This window comes from Cyrtonyx montezumae, unplaced genomic scaffold (assembly GCF_038088225.1).
Source record: "Cyrtonyx montezumae isolate F1298 unplaced genomic scaffold, pur_monq_1.0 scaffold_10, whole genome shotgun sequence".
NCBI lineage: Eukaryota > Metazoa > Chordata > Aves > Galliformes > Odontophoridae > Cyrtonyx > Cyrtonyx montezumae.
This window is the reverse complement of record NW_027071826.1, coordinates 20,699,787-20,716,061: the sequence shown is the minus strand read 5'-3', so window position 1 is coordinate 20,716,061 and position 16,275 is coordinate 20,699,787. Positions and strand designations below refer to the sequence as shown.

At 45.7% G+C, this 16,275-nt stretch overlaps 1 protein-coding gene across 1 annotated transcript in view; it reads left to right on the top strand.

Annotated features, from left to right (window-relative positions):
- Positions 1 to 1,200: 1,200 nt before the first annotated feature.
- The window catches only part of IFT43 (intraflagellar transport 43), a 42,009-nt gene continuing 26,934 nt past the window's right edge, over positions 1,201 to 16,275 (top strand). The window contains exons 1-3 of the mRNA XM_065751865.1: positions 1,201 to 1,272; positions 1,469 to 1,555; positions 15,713 to 15,780. Of these exons, the coding sequence (XP_065607937.1) occupies positions 1,228 to 1,272; positions 1,469 to 1,555; positions 15,713 to 15,780 (200 nt within the window). The 5' untranslated portion in view covers positions 1,201 to 1,227. The remainder of the gene's footprint in view (positions 1,273 to 1,468; positions 1,556 to 15,712; positions 15,781 to 16,275) is intronic.

Below are 16,275 nucleotides of genomic sequence, written 5' to 3'. Positions count from 1 at the left end.
GCTGATGAGAGCGGCTCCCCAATGGCTGAGCCCAGGTGCGGGTGTCAGTAAGGATCCTGGCGCGCTGCAATGGATGCGCTAATGATATTGGCTGCTCACCCAAAGCTGGGAGCTTTGTCAGCACGAGGGCGGCTGAGATGCCCTGCAGGAGGGGGTAGGGCAGCCGTCACTCGCTCTGGTGGCTGTGGCTTGCTGTGCTCCCTGCAGCAGTGCAGTGCCTGCAGGCGGCTCTTCAGCACCCCAGCTAAGGCGGCCGTTGCTCTCTCCTGCTGAACAATGTGTGGGCTCCCTACTAAAGCTCCTCTTCAGCTACAGTGTGCTACTAAAGGTGGCTGGGAGCAGGGTGCGTGGTGGTGCTCGGGTGTGGTGGCTTTCCCAGGCTCACCAGGCTTTCTCTGTGCAGGCGGAGGACCGGACACAGCCCTGTTCGTACGTTCCGTCAAGAGGCAATGAGCACAGTGTTGGGGAGCTCTGCTAGTCCTGCTCCGTGTGGCCAGGTGAGTGAGCCCACTGGTCCTGCTGCTCTGTGATCCGTTTCTACCCCTCCTACAGCTGCCCATCAGAGCAGGGGTGGGAGAGGCAGGGCCATGTGTCCATGACTCTCGTGGTGATAGCATGGTGCAGGTGAACAGTAGTGGCCTTCTGCTCGGTGTGGGTGCCCAGTCTGTCACTGGAGCGCATCTCCACATCTAGGGGATCATGGTGTCACAGCACCCAGCCGGCCTGGCTTCAGGAGAGGAAAATCACGTCTCACTCACTGAGCCCCTTGAACATGTAAAGGCTTGGGAAGACAGATAGTATCTTCTATTAGAGCAATTGGTACAGCTGGAGAAAGCAGACAAGTCTTCGGGCACAGACACACAGCGTGTATGGCTTTTTCCAGCTGCATCAGTGGGTCTCATAAAAAGTTATTACTCTGCCTACAAAGCACCCGTCACTTAATCCCTGGATCATCACAGCCACAACACAACTGCTTAAAAACGGCAAGGGGCGTTAAGTGTTCTCTCGCACACGCCATCTTTATGCCTGCATCCAGCCCGCCGCTCCCAGCAAAGCCGGGCAGGCACACCGCCGGCCGGGGAGCAGCTTCTGGCCGCCGCCGCAGAATTAACGGGAGGACGGCTGCAGGCGGCGAGGGCTGTCAGGCAAAGCAGGAGGGCCGGGCAGGGGCGGGCCCCGCTGCCGGTTGCTAGGGACGCGGGGCGGGCCGTGCTCCGGAAGCGACAGATGGAGGCAGAGCGGGAGCGGGCCGAGGCGCCCCGCCGCGCGGGGGTGAGCGGGCCCGGGGCGCTGTCGGCGGGCGGGAGCTGCCCTCAGCGTGGCGGCGGGCGGGGGTCGGTGTTTGCTCTCCCCTACGGCTCTCCCGTGGTTCTCCGCGGTTATGGCCGCCCTTCTGCGGGGCGCCTGAAGCCGTTCGTGTCGGTAACCGCATGCCCTTCGCTCCTTTGCGTTTCCCCTTGTGCCACAGGTGTCCAGGATGGGCCGGCGGGCTCGCCAGGCGCTCTTCTCAAGTGAGAGTCTCAGCGGGAAGAGCTCTTCTGCGTCCACGGGAGAGGTGGGTGTCCCTCCAGAGGTCCTGTCTGTGTACCCCACGGGAGCTTCTTGCCTTCTGAGATTTGTTCCCTCGTTACATCCTTACCCTTCAAAATTTATCCTTAGAGCTGCCCTGCCCCTTCCCTTGTGCCACCTTTGGCACCACGTGTAGGTTCACACAGCTGTTATTTGGGGCCGTGGTCCCACATAGTGAAGTGTGGAGTAGTAACAAGCAGACTGGGACCTCTTCCTCCCATCCGTGCAAATCTTCCCATACACATATGTAGGCTTATTTTGTTACTAGTGTTTCACCACCCCTGATAGCAAGGCAGAGCACAGGCAAGCGGATACTTTTCTTTTGTGTTTGGTTTATTCAGGTGCCAGAGTACAGTTTCTGGTGGTTAATATCTAACTTGTATGGCAACACAATTTTTCCTTTCCTCTGCTTACGTGCTATTAAGGCCATGTTAGGAGCTGGCTTTGCAGCACGTGAGGCTCTGTGATAATGTGCAAATTCATTTCCCATTTGGCTTTGGAGAAAGACTTTTGTTCAGAGTCTGTTCTCGTCAGTACCTCTTCAAAAAGTACAAGGCTGCCTGGAACCCTTCTTTCACAGGAGGGTGAGGCAACATCCTGTAATAACCAGGAAGATAAGGGCTGAACCTTTTGATTCAGTCTCTTGCTTAGTGCTGCAATTGCTCAAATTCTACCTAGCAATCAGTTTGCTAGGAAGGCCTGATGGGAGATGCTAGGTCTGTTCAAAGCAAATGGAGCTCTTTATGCGTTTATTTTGGTAACACAAAAAACTGAAACAACAATGGGACCCATAGGTAAAGAAAGTCTTAGAAGCAAGCTGGTAGGGCAAGCAGGTGTTAACATTGGTTTGCTTCCAGGTGAGGGTGGCTCACTCTAATTGTTCACTCGCCACGATTGGCTGTCCTTTTTATGGACTGATTTCCTGCCCTGGAGAGGAATAAGAAACAGAATCTTTTGACTGAAGGCACTGGGTTTTTCAGCAGCAGAAAGGTGAGGCCTTCCTTACCTTAAACACTTCAAATATGTTATTACTGGATCTTAACCACCAGGAAGAAAATCGTGTCAGTAGTCTCCCTTCAGACAGTTCTTTGTTTGCTGTTAACGGAAAACCTTGGAGCTCCTAGAGAAGAGATAAAACGTGCTGTGTCCTCAGCCTTTTCCTTTGCTCTGGAATTGGAAGCCTTTCATACATGGCCGTGGTTGGTACCAAAAACGTCATTTAATAGAACTACTGTTGTGTTTTCCTTCACCTTGGACTGGCAACTACCTTTTACTTTTCTTTAAGCTTGGCTTGTCTCAGAAGTGGTGGTGTCAACTGTTACAGTGGGTGTCTCATTCAGCCGGCTGGTCTTGAAAACTTCTCAAGGAGTGTTACTAAAACTACAAATGACAACAAAAAAACAACCCACCCTATTTTTTTTTTCACTAGGACTGACTAGTGGAGGAAGCCCCATGTAATATCAGCCCAGCAGGTTTTATTCCTGTTAGTGATTTTGAAGGCGGAGATTTGCTCTAAACTTTTGCTGTATTGACTCTTTCTGGTGAAGTTTTCCATCTGGGATAGTGATTCTGTCTTTGGTAGTACCTCAGGGTTTTAGGACTGTTTTAAGAGTCATCTTGATTTTTATTTATTTTAATGTTTCTGTCAATCCATTTGGCTCAAATCTCTGATGTAAACACCTCACTTGTCCTCACATTCTGATCTTTTCTTGATGCTGATAACCACTCTGGATGTGTTTTGCCGTCAGAACAGCTTGCTCGAAGGAAGGAGAAAGTGTCTGTCTGTCCATGTTTTTGGACTTATTATAAGGAAATCACTTTGTGGAGTGAAGAACTCATTTAACGTAATTAAAAAGTTCTTTGTTTTGAAGTCAATAGGCAAATCTTCTGTTTTGGTGTGTAGATCTTATCAGATTACCGCTGATCTCTTGTTGACCTGGACTCCGTCTTCAAAAAGAGACTTCAAACAATGATGCCTCTCTTCAACTGTCAGTCTTCTTTCACAAATGTGTTGTGAAAAGCTGTTCCCTAGGATATAACTCCGATCTCTTGTGCCCTGTAGCTGATTATACATCCCCCAATCTCTATAAACCAAGGTGGTATCAGTATTTTTTGTGTGCCTGTGGTGTATATGCATTGTTTTCTCTTCTACAATAAATTCTTGATTTGAAGTAGTCTCTATGATTCCTCTGGCAAAATATTTGTATTTGATAATTCTCATTCCCGTGTGAAATAATCTGCATTACGTTAAAATTCAGACACCTCGAGGAGCTCAGGAGGGGTCATAAAGCTGACAGTTTGCCATCTAATGTGCAGAGCATTCCTGTCTTCTCAGAAGGACAAGTACCAACAAACAACAGTGCAGCTACATACTATTTCAAGAGGCAAGAAGGAACATGATTATTTGCTGTAATTGGTGCAGTCTGCATCCTTCTGCAACAATGGCTGTGCGTGTTCCTGGCCTTTAGAGCTCCTTGGCAAATTAGCAGGCACTTCTTGAGCACCCAGGGGAATATGCTGTAAATGGGAATTCCTAGAGATAAATCTACTTGCTGTGTGCCAGAACTCTGCATTTCAAACATTCATTTTCATAAGAGTAATCTACCCATTTTCCATTGGGAGGCCTTTCCCATCCCCTGGCTCACTGTGTTACTTTTTATTCATATTGATGCTATCAGGTTTCTGGCAAAATGGGACAGATTTGAGCTGGTCGTGTTATTTGTGCAAAGGGAGGGGCAGATGTTATAATGAGATCTGTTGAAGATCTTTGTTCTCGCATTCTACCAGAACTTCTGGATGCTTGTCTAGAACAAAAGTCAAGTCTTTTTCCTGGCTGTAGCACTTCTGCGTCCAACTGCCTGAATGCTGACTTGATGACATTCACCAAAATAAACTATTCAGCCAGGTTCAGAGCTCTTAAGGAGATTGATTTGGAAAGCTGAATGGAAAAGCCTTCTGTTTAAATATATCAGCATTTTTTTTTTCCTTTTCTGTGTTTCCTCTCAGCAGGAGTGGGCTATTTGTTGTTCCATAAGAAATTAGTATGCAGAAATATTTTTGTGTTATTCTGCTTGCACAGTCAGTTTTCTCTTTATCCTACAGTGGAAAGGTTGCCTTGGGACTTTGTTCAAGACTTCCTTGGATTTCTGCTCTTACAAACTCAAGTGATGTTGTCAGTGTCTTTCTTGCAGTACTTTGTAGATCCTGTGCAGAGGCTGCTTTGTGTAGGCAGTGCACCAGCGTAAAGGATGAGGTTTACCAGGCTGTGCTGGAGTCTCTCTTTACAGGTAGGATGAGGGTCACTTTCACTTAGTGGCATCGAAATCCCCTTCTGGTTTTCTTCTGTGTTTCACACAGGCCTTGGGAAAGGCTCTGTGCTTTTACTTCTGAAGGTATATTCTTCCTTACTGCCATACCTGTTATTTGTAAGCATGCCTATGTAGTTGTAGTCCTTGAGTGATAGTTAAAAATGAATATTTCTATGCTGCAAAAATCTTACATAGGCAAGTATACAGACAAAACCTTGAACTGCCTCCACTGCCTGCTGGGCAGATGTTCCCACAGGAGTGTTTTACAGAGCAGCAATTTGGACTTCTACCACCCAGCTTACTGATGCCCTGGTAGTGGCTTCTGGCTGAATTCTTAGGCTTCATTTAAATAGGACTCTGGTTATGTAACCCAAGCAAATAAACAACTGCATATCAGTTGCTGAAGATGAAACCCAGATGGAAGATTGCTCAAAAAAGTGGTTATTTAAATGCTTTTTTCAACGTGTCTTGTCTGGCTGCATTTCCTTCGGTGTGACTGTGAGTCCTGTACCACCTGGGATCTGCACATCCAGAGGAGCTTGGGTCATGCCGTGCCCTGCAGATACAGGGCACGTGTCCTGTTAGAACAAGAAGCCCCTGGTTCACAGATACACAGTTCCAAGAGATTTTATTGGTTAGGTCGATCTGGTTTCATTTACCTTGCTGTCCTAAACCTGCACGTAGCTTCCCTCTGTTCCTGTCTCAGTAAGACTGTAAGACCAAATGGCAACACAGAGGCGAAGTGAACTCAGGTAAGAAAATATTTTAATCAGAGATTTATTTATAAATTGCAGGACTTCCCTTCTCCCCAGGAGAGATGATGCATTCCAGATAAAGATCGGCCAAGTTAGAATAGTGGTTCCAGCCCTAGTCCCCATACAGGGTTGTGAGATACCTATAGTTTCTCCCTGAATGATTCTGTTATATCTTGGATTGCATAGAGATTACTGGGATTACATCTTAAAATGCCTTCTCCTTGCATTTGATGCCCAACAACTGGTTGTTGCTGTGCTGGTTCTGGCAGTGTTTGTCACAAAGATACTCAGCCAGTTCACAGGTTTCACAGTGATTAACAGGCTGCTTTATGTAGTTGTTCATCTGCCCCATAACTAAGCCATCCCCTTATACAGTAGGGTTACCTAAAGTTCATGTACTTATGCAACACTAGGGCTATCTCAAAAGCTAACTGCTGCAGCTACCACTACCAGTGGAGAATCTGACTTTGCTCAGAGTGGCTTCTGATAAAGGGTTACAGCCAGCTGTGGTAAATACCCCCCAGTGTGATGGCTTCAGCATCTTTTCTGGACTGGCACAGTTGCAGAGTTTGGCCATTCAGATATTTCTAGTGCCCTACATGCCTGAATTGTATGGGCTATGTGAACTATGTTTTTTCCATTCTTGCTATTATTGTAGCATTTTTGTTTGTTTGTTTTCAGTATTTCCTTCAGTGATCTGATTGCAAACACAGGAGAGGTGGACAGCAGTAAAACAGGCATGCTCTGTGGTATTACAGTTTGCATATGCATAAATGCCTGCGGATATAAAATCTTACAGTAGTGTGATCATCTTTGTACTTCATTCAGGTGATTAAGGTTGCATAGCATGTACTGCAGGATGGTCATTCATGTCAACCTTCAAGCTATTTTGTGCAGAGTTCCATAGTTTTTCCTTTTAACTTCTTTCTCTTTTCCTCTCCTTATCCTTCTAGGATGAAGACCCTGAGGAAAAGGCTGACCATGTAAGACTAGAAGCTTTTTAGGTAGACACTGGCTTCTCTGAAGGAGTCCAGTAAGGCTGAACTGTTGGGCCTGGGGACTATCATAAGGGAGGACTCTGGTGATAAAGAGTAAGACAGAGTCATGCCTGAGATGCAGTGCTTCCCATGCATCTTCTGTTCCTATTGCTGACAATTTTTTGTCTTACTACCTGATGGCTGCTCTTACCAGCTGCGGCTTTGTGTGCTCAGGTCGCAGACGTACATGTGGCCATTGAAGAGGCATTCTGTTTTCATTTAAAAATAAGGACAGCATTTAGCTGACAGAGTACAGAACCTGAGCCTACATGTGCTGTCCACTGTGTTTAGCTTACTCCCACAACATGAAAACTTGTTGTAGGAGATTATGAAGTCTCACTGGTGCCCCAGAGGAGAAGGCCATCCAGTAGTAGCAGGATTGTGAGCTTGTGTATTTCCTGTGTTTCCTGTCTAGAGTAGCGCTTTGTATATGCTAGATATTTAAGCATCCTTTCCCATACTCTGATTCTTTCTGCTGAAGCACGAACTCTGTAGTAGTAGTGTACTAGATCCATTCAAGAAGTCTGGAGCCTGAAAAAAGAAAGCTGTATCACCCATCTCATTAATTCTGGCCTCAGCAGGGGTTGGTGGTTGCAAGAGTTTAGGACTATTCACTTTTCTCTTGGTGGTGCTAGGGATGATATTGCAGGAAAGATCCACTGAGTTTATTCATCTGTGACAGATGCTTCAGGAGGGAGGTGACCCTGCTTATAGCAGGGGGTTGGAACTTGATGAACTTCAAGGTTCCTTCCAACCCAAACCATTCTATGATTCTGTGTCTTTCCTCTTGCCCTCCGTAGGGCTATCCCCAGAGTGCTTTTCCAAAACTTAGACAAAGAAGCTTCCTGCAGATGGATATTGTTTTGGGAGCTACTTACCCAATAGATTTTTTTTCCTAGTAATTGTCTTAAACTTTCTTATTTATATATTACCTCAGTGAACTCAGTCCTTACAGTTGTTTCACTGGAACTAATTCCACCTTCCATGCATTGCCCTAATTCATCGCTTCTGAAGAGCTGCTGTATTGAGTGGTGGCTGGTCATGTGCTGCAGGCACCTTCTTGCTCCTGGCTGCACAATTTCATTAAAACAACTTAACTGATTTCCACATGAACAATTGTTATTGCTTCAGGGGTATTGTGCAATAGTGCCTGGCAAGGAGAGTTTCCTTAGTATGAAGTGATTCCCTCTCTAAAACCACTCTGATCTGGGTAACTCCTGCACACTTTATTCAAGCTTATGCTCTTAAGCAGCATAGTCGTGCTTGAAAGTATTTTTCCATTTGTAAATGCCTGTGAAAGGTAACAGAATGGTTAACTGGGCATTCATAAATCTGACTGATCTGTAGTTTGCTTGTAGCTTTTAATACGTGTTTAAAATGCCTACTAACTTCTATTAATTGTATCATAGCTCCCTTTCAAGCCAATTATTAGCAAAACTTTATAAGTGTGATTCAGAACTGTTTAGTTGCAGTATATCTCTCCCTTAGTCATTGCCTGGCCAAGCTGAAATACTTGGCTTCTTGAATCATGTCCGAAGTTGGCCCTTTTGTCCCCCTGATGGCTCATGTAACCCTTCTCTGAACTCCCTTTGGGCTGTGCTGAGTATTACAGTCTAAACTCTTTCTGAATTTGGTCCCTTTCCTCTTGTTGCTCTGCAGTTTGTGGCTGTCAGAATATCAGCAAGCACCCAGTTGGTGCCGTTGATGTGAACGTACCTGCTGAAGTCCTGCCCTCCAGCCAGCTGCCTGCTCAGAGGCTTGTTTTGCATCCCCTGGCAAACCACTCATCTCGCATCTGAATTTTTGCCTGTTGAGTCACTCATTTGTCTGTGCCTTCCAAGGCTGCCTGGGACAACGAGCCAAAAGCTGCAAGGCTGATCAATACTATAAGAAAAGGGTGTATCCTAATATCTTAGTTAATCTGCAGAGGCAGAATAAGCAGGACTATGAAAGTGTATGGGAGCCAAGATTTTTGCTGGATTCTCTTCCCAGCTTTGCCACAGATTTGCTCTGGGGCCTTGGAGAAGTCCCTTTTCCAATTTGCTTTAGTCCCTGTTTAAAGAAGGGATAGAACTTCATGTAGGAAAATGGTGGGGATTCCCTAAACACAAATCCACAGAAAGATGCCTTACCCTCATAGCAGAATCAGTATTTTAGCCCATTGTAAGCCCCTACTCTGTGTAGTATGCAGATGATGTCAGATGGGGCTGGGAATTGGTTAAGGTAGTAGAAAGTGGCTGGGAACTGCAGTGTGTGTGAAACTCTGCTTTTCTGTGGAGTTCTGGCACCTCTCAAAGCTATGGGAGAGCAAGTCCTTCCACCATCCTGGTGCTTTGGAGCTGTCAGTGTCAGAGCAGGACTCTTTTCTTCAGGGACCACAAGGGATGAAGGTGTTAATTTTGATGTTGAAGCCACGTGTTTCACACACAGATTCAGAGTTCAAACCTGCCATCACCTTTCCAAGCTGGAAGATACTGATTTTATTGATGCCTTCTTGTTCATCAAATCATGTTTCCCACTTCCCTACAGAATATTATATATTCTGGGAACTGGAAGCTATCTTGGGCTGCAGTAAAAGATTTTCTAAGTTGAGGCTACAATAGTTTGAGCAGAGTGACATCTGTTCTGGGACTAATGAATCCAGTTGGGACCTTATCCTATAATTTTGTTTTGGTAGACCTGCCATAGGTAGTCCTGAAGATCTTTATGGGGGGAGAGCACCTGATTTTTGACCCCCTAACTAGGTGGTTGCTGACATCTGTGCCTGCTAGTCACTCAGCTCCTAGCTGAGTGGTGATATGCTTTAAGGCAACAACTGCAAAGAGGAAATGAGGATCTGACGTCCCAGAGGGACAGCTAAGTCCTTCTGTAGTTCTGGATTCCAGTGCTTTTAAAACATTTTCAATGGGAAAAAACAGTCAATTGCTTTTTTAGATTAAGAAGACATATCAAGAACAAATGTTTTCAATAAATGCTTGTTGGAAGAATAGCTATCAAAGTTTTGAGTAGCTGAAATATGAAGCCAATTGCAGGGCTCTGTTGCTGAGTGACCCAGTTTGGTGAGGTTATATATTTGCAGCCTAAAATACAGTGCAGATGACACAGGGACCCCCTGATGAGAAGCAACCTGTGCCAGCTGTGCAGTGCTGAGCTGTTGCACAGCGTGGTTACCACAAGTCGCTAAAGCCAGACTGTTTACAGAGTGGAGCTGACTCACATGGATCCTGCTTGCAGGTGTGTCTGCACCTGTGGTATAGACATGGCCTTGGGCTTTGTATGATCTGGGCCTTTAATCAGAGCAGTGTTTTCCTAACCCAGTTCTTATCCGAACACAGTGGTTGGCACTCAACTCCAAACTCATTCCATTGTCTGATCTGGTCTCAATCTGCCTCTCAGGCACTCTCCAAGTGGTCTTCCTTGTGTTTCTTGCCCATCACTTAGAAATGTGGAACTGAGAATCCGAACACTGGATGCAGTCATCCATGTGCTTACTGGGGGACTTTATTTATGCAAAAACAATGATGCTGTTTTAGGCACTATCCAGCCACTCTAGTCCAGAGAGTTAGCAACTGAAGAAGACACATGTAATTGTAAAGTGGCCTCTTAAAGCCCTTTTTGGATCAGTGACTTGCATGACAGTAAGATGTAGAGAATTTTGTCGAGTGACTGGGACAAAAAGTTCACATCCCTAAGACTCTGTAGTCATACTGCATTGCTTTTTTCTCCAGCATCCTGCTCTTACCTGTGATCTTCAGCCTGTAGAAGAGCTCTCACCAGAGGAAAGATATTTTTTTGTGTGTGTGGTTTGTTGCCAGAGTTTTGCCTTCTTAGGTATTTAGCTGGGAGTGGGATGGCCTGGCACTAGATAGCTGACTGGCATTTCTGAGAACCTGGGAGAGTTCTCGAAGGCAGAATTTCCTGTAGCTGGTGTACATTTTTAATACCCTCCCATTTGTGTGTTTGTCCTGGACTAGGCTGAGTGTGTCCCTGCATGTCCTAGTCTCTGTCGACTCTTTGGATTCTTGCGTTACGCTTATAAACACACTACCATCATCCGAAGCAGCACTGGCTTTTTTATCTGCTTCCTTCTCACAATGATTGTATCTTTTTCTCCAGTGGCCTTTTGGTTGCTTGTAGAGTTGCAGGACTCCCAGCCCGTTCCCGGGGACTGCTCAGCTGGAAATTGGCCAGATTCTCCAGGAGGAATCTGAAAAATGCAGCTGAACTTCTGTTCCCTAATTAGGCCAACTTCCCCAGTGTGAGCCCCAGCACTGTGTGGCCTGGAGCTCCCCAAGGCCTTGTGCTGCCTCTCTCCCATGTACCCCAAGTGCCTGGCTGGCAGGGTAGCTATTTTCAATTTCCTGAGGTTGTCTCGAACCTTTTGATGACATCTGCTCAAATAGCATTTCTAGTCAGCCATGTTTCCCAACCTTTCTAGTAGTGTCCTTCCTGCCAGGCCACCTTGATGTGGGTTATGGGCAAAACGTGAAAATCCCATGGGAAACAATTTTACTATCAGCTTTTTCTTTTCTTTCTGCTCATTATTTCATGCTTCAAGTGCTCCCAGGCTCATCTGAAGGCAGCAGAAGAGCTGTAGGAGGGGTGTAGATGGATTTGAACATGTCTGTCAGTGTACAGCACAAGGTAAAAACAAGTGGGTTGAGAGATGTTTGCATCTTGGAGGGCTGGAAGGGGCACAGCCTTGTTACTGTGGCTTGTTTCTACCTGGTAATAATTTGCTCATAGAATCATGTTGTGCAATGTTTTCACACAGAGGAGAGCAATAACTCTTGAGACAAGTTAAGGTGTCAAATGCTGCAGTGTGACAGCTTCCCTAGCAGGTGCACTTCTTCTTAGCCAGAGCTGACTGTTGTTTTAGGGAAGAGGTTCTTGTCAGCTGTTTAACAAGATGAGCTGTTCCTTTGCCTGCTGTGATAGATGTCAAAATATTTGAAGCCCCCCAAGAAATGTTTCCACCTCAATAGCCTTTTCCCTTATAAAGGAATGTCAGTGACTATGAAGAACGACAGATTGTGGAAGAAATGAGAATCTAGTGTTTTCTGTTAGGCATTTAAGATGTGCAGAAGTCCTTGGAGGAGATACTTCTACAGACTGTGAATATGATAAAGAAGCCTTGGAGAGATGGGCCCTTTTTGCAAAAATACGAGGCTTGCATAGAATTGGGAACAGAGCCCTTTTTGATATCATATATGCTCCGAGATGTGAGTAGATTGTGAATGTTATGTGGCTGCTTAGAAGCAGGAGGGTTGTTTGACTTACAGCTCCTTAATGGGCAACAGTCAGAAGTAATTAGTGAGGGCTGTTTGTGAAGATGAGCTTTCCCTTGGTCAGCCTCTGGCAACTTGCTGGAGGAAAGGAAACTCGGCTCTGGCCATACTTCTTTCTACTTGCTCCATGGCCATTATTAGATGAAAAGAAGGTGCTTACATACTGTATAAAAATATCACCATGCTTGCATATGGAGGAGAACACAGATCTCACGCATTTTAAGGTGTACTGCATAAGAGAAAGATTTTGTGCCCTCTGTTGCACACTGTCAATGTCATTTGAGTCCCTGCTTCCCTGCACGGAGTGCTTGCTGTTTCAAAGGAGTTGTCGTGTTGATGAAGATAAATTAATCCACATTTCCAGACCCTCCTGAGAATCTGAAAGACCCAGCATGCCCATAATCTGCCAGTGTCATGGTGGTTCCCAGCAGAAACATCACTGGATCCTCCAGTTCATTGCTTCCATGAGGGAAACAACATCCAGCCAGCACCTTCCAAACTGCAGACATGAGCCGACAAGTAGCCTGGAAATTTCTGCCTTAATGGGGAAGCCAGATTAGAATCCCACATCTATCTGATAAGAAAGAGCCTGAAGAAGGAGGTAGAATTTTTTCTTTAATAAAAGAGAGATGGGATTCAGGTACACTGAGCAAGGCCAGTAATTTTCCAAAGGGGAGATAAAATCCTGATTATGGTGGTAGTATGAAAGCATTGGTAAGAGTGCCTGGGAAATCCTGCCTTTGGGAAAATGGCACCAAACTGAATTTCTGAGAAAAAAATTGAGTAGGAGATACAGAACATGGCAATGTGCCTGAAAAAAAAGGGAGTCTGCAGAAACAAAGGTAGGGGAAATCTGGAGATAAAGAATTGACAACTCAAGCAGAAAAGCAGGGCACGGAGAACAAATGGTAAGTTAGTGGTGTGAAACCAACCGAGCAGTAGGAGTTGAGAGAGAACACTTTTGTCAGGAGCTGGTGGGTTCTCAGTGTTTTGAACACTAAATGACTTCGGGTGCATGGTTTTGTACGATAAAACTCTTGCTTTTGATACAGCAGGTATCACCGACAGGTTCTGATCATTTAAAGCCCCCAGTTGTTTTCATCAGGAAGACATGTTCAGGAGCACATTTACTCCATGACAGAAGAACAGCATCTTTCATTTCAGTGCAGCTTCCTCTGGCATTGACATTCTTTTCACTTTCTATGTCAAGCTTGCTTGCAGTTGCAACTTCTCTAACTGTGACCATATTACGGCAATGCACAACGTTACGTTCTCAATTGTAAATTACATTTCAGAAGTGGGAAAGGTAAGTTTATTTACTTGACAGAAGTGCTTGTGGCATGTGACCTTATTATGGCACTTTCCAGGCACCTAACAAAGAAAAACTATTTATTCTCAGCTGACAGGTAACATTGCCTTTCCTGTTGCTAGTGCTCCTGTGGGCAGTTCAAAAAGAATTACCTGATTTATTGCAAGAGGAATAAAAGGGCTGTAGGTATATGTGAAGTATTTGTTAGCGTCTGTGAGACGTTCAGGGCTGCCTGATGTGTATGATCAATGGGAGTACTTTGTAAAACTGGAATGACATTGGAACCACTCCCCTAAGCACAGTGGAGTCACATCCTGTGCAAGGACTGGGGCAGCCATTCTCACCACACTTCCATCTGAAGTGCCCAACTTAGCTCATGTTGGAGCTGGAGATGAGTTTTGGCGATGCAGGAATTAAATTGCTAGTGCGCTGGCATGCCATGGAAATGCTATGTTTTCTCTCACCCTTATGCCTTACGTTCTTTGGTGACATTTGTGTTCAGGGAGCAAGGCCTGCTGGCTACCAAGGCAACGGTGCAGGGGAAGGAGGGAGAAGGGATGTTTGCGTGGGAAGGATCAGTTTGGGAGGGGGTGTGTTTTTGAGGTAGGGATGTGTGTAATGGGAATAAGGATGTTTATGTGGGCACACACGCCCATATGTGGTGTGTTTTTCCCCCTTTTCCTGGGCTTTGGGTGTGTCCAGATCAACTGAATTCAAAATGCTCCTTTTTTGGCACTGTAGCCTCATCTCTATTTTGGCATCTTAAGAATCTGGGGAAATCATTTCAAGATCAGAAAACTCCATTCACTTGGGCCCCCAAAGGCTTCACATTCTGTGACATGGTCATTCCAGTCGACTGAGCTCTGTCCCCTGCGGATGAGCCCATATAAGGAGGCTGTTTCCTGCGTTTCACGCTCCCTGCCTGTCCCTCTGCCCTGCTGTGCTCTCTTTGCTGAAGAAAGTTGGTATTTTGGGACTGCAGCTCCTGCCTCATTCCTGCTCCCTGTTTATTTTTGGAGAATGACTATTTTTGCTCCTATCAGGGAGCTATGCGGGGTCGTGCCCCCTCCCTGCAGCAGGCAGTGGCTGCCCCTGGCAGGCTCTCTTCAATTCCCACACTCACAAACAATGCTTCTGTTTCAAGAAATAAACATGGGGGACCCCTGCCATTGGGGGTTAGTTCAGCCCCTGCCTCATCTGTGATGAGAGACAGTTTGGCTTTGGCTCAGGTTTGACCCCACCTCACAAGCAAGCTTCCCTTGTCAGGTCTGAGATCCTCAGGAGTCACTCAGCCCATTCCCTTACTTAATAAAAATGAAGGGAGCCTATGTCCTCCTTCCCTTGCCCCAGTTCTTTTGCTTTTACTGTGTTTTCCCAATTTTCAGACATTATTTTATTCAATTATCTTTTTTTTTCCTTACGTTTTCTTCATGAATTTGTGCAACTGGGCATTATAAACTGAGACTGCACGGAGAGTGGTGGAGTCACCATCCCTGGAGGTGCTCAAGAGCCGTGTAGGTGTGGCACTGAGAAACACTGTTAGTGGGCACGCTGGTGATGGGCTGACCTTTGGGCTGGATCATCTTAGCAGTGTTTTCCAACCTTAATGATTTCCTGATTCTGTGATGATCGGGAGCTATAGATGCTATATGTAAGTAATCATCCACTGGGTTCACCTTGCTCCTAGTGCTTTCGCCACTGGATGTTGTGCAGAACACCAAAGCCACTTCTGCGTGAGTGCTTGTTGGGCCCCAAACTGCAAGAAGAAACTGCGTCAGGCAGCTCCCGCGTGGTGGGCCTTGTACTTGGAAATTCCTGTTGTGAGCCCCAAGCTGAATTCTTGTTTTCTCTTGCCATGCAGCCAAGTGCCACACAATACAAAGTAGCAGCTTGTGTCTATAAGCTTTGAGTGAATTTTCCCTTTAGCATCCCAGAGGTGGTGATGGCAGGATTCATCTTGCCTAACTTTACAGGTCTTTGGTGTGGCTGACATCTGACTTCCTATTCTAGTCAGTGAAAATAAGGCAGATCCCTCTGGGGAACGACTCCTCATCTAAAATAGTATGCCTAAAATGTGTGCTGACAGACTCGTGTCCTAGCAAATGTGTAAAATGTGATGCTCCCAACTGAATTAGTGAAGGTGTTCCCAGTGAAGCATGCTCTGGAGAGCAGCATGTCCTCTGCAGGTCACTTGTGCTTTGTCTCTTGAGCAAATCAAAAGTATGCAAACCTGCAGCTTGTCAAGGTAGTGACTAAAGTAATGCACCTCCTGCTTACATAGACACATACAAAATTGTCTTAAATATCTCTTATTTTATGATTAAGCAGCATTTTAAGCATCATCTCTCCACCTGTTTGGTAAATTGTTACCTGAGTATGTGTGGAGCTGGGCTAAGAATTGGCTTGACAGGAGCTGGCTGTAAAGTTTCTCTTTTCTTTATTGAAGGACCCACCACCTAAACCCCCACGCCGGCAAGGAGGCTGGGCGGTCGATCCTGTACTGGCACCCACCAAGTGAGTACTCATCTCTTTCTTTGTTAAGGAGGCTTCGGCATGGGTTAACTCATTGTCACTGTTTGGACTTTGCTATTGCAATAGAATAGTGCAATAGGCACTGGAAAAGTTCTTTCTGGATCTTGCAGTTGATGTCTCCAATATTCTTGTAACTCCTTGGAACCATCTGAAGTATTGTTCTTGCTTGGTTCCACTAGGAAATGCTCTGTGTAGATTGACCTGTCTGGGCTTTGAAGTGTGTATACATCGCTGCCTGCAGGAGGCAGTATATTCCTCACCTGGTGTAGTCCAGGTGGGATTCCTGGATGAAGTCAAGACCATAATAAGGATGTTAGATACAGAAGCTGGGGGGTGGGATTTGATTGCCTGCATCCTTTCCAGGAGGGTGACACGTGACAGTGACCCACTGACAAGTATGCAATGAACTGTTCAGGATTTAATTATAATCCTCGATGGTAAAGGTGAAATTTGTTAATGTTTATGTGTGTATGGGCT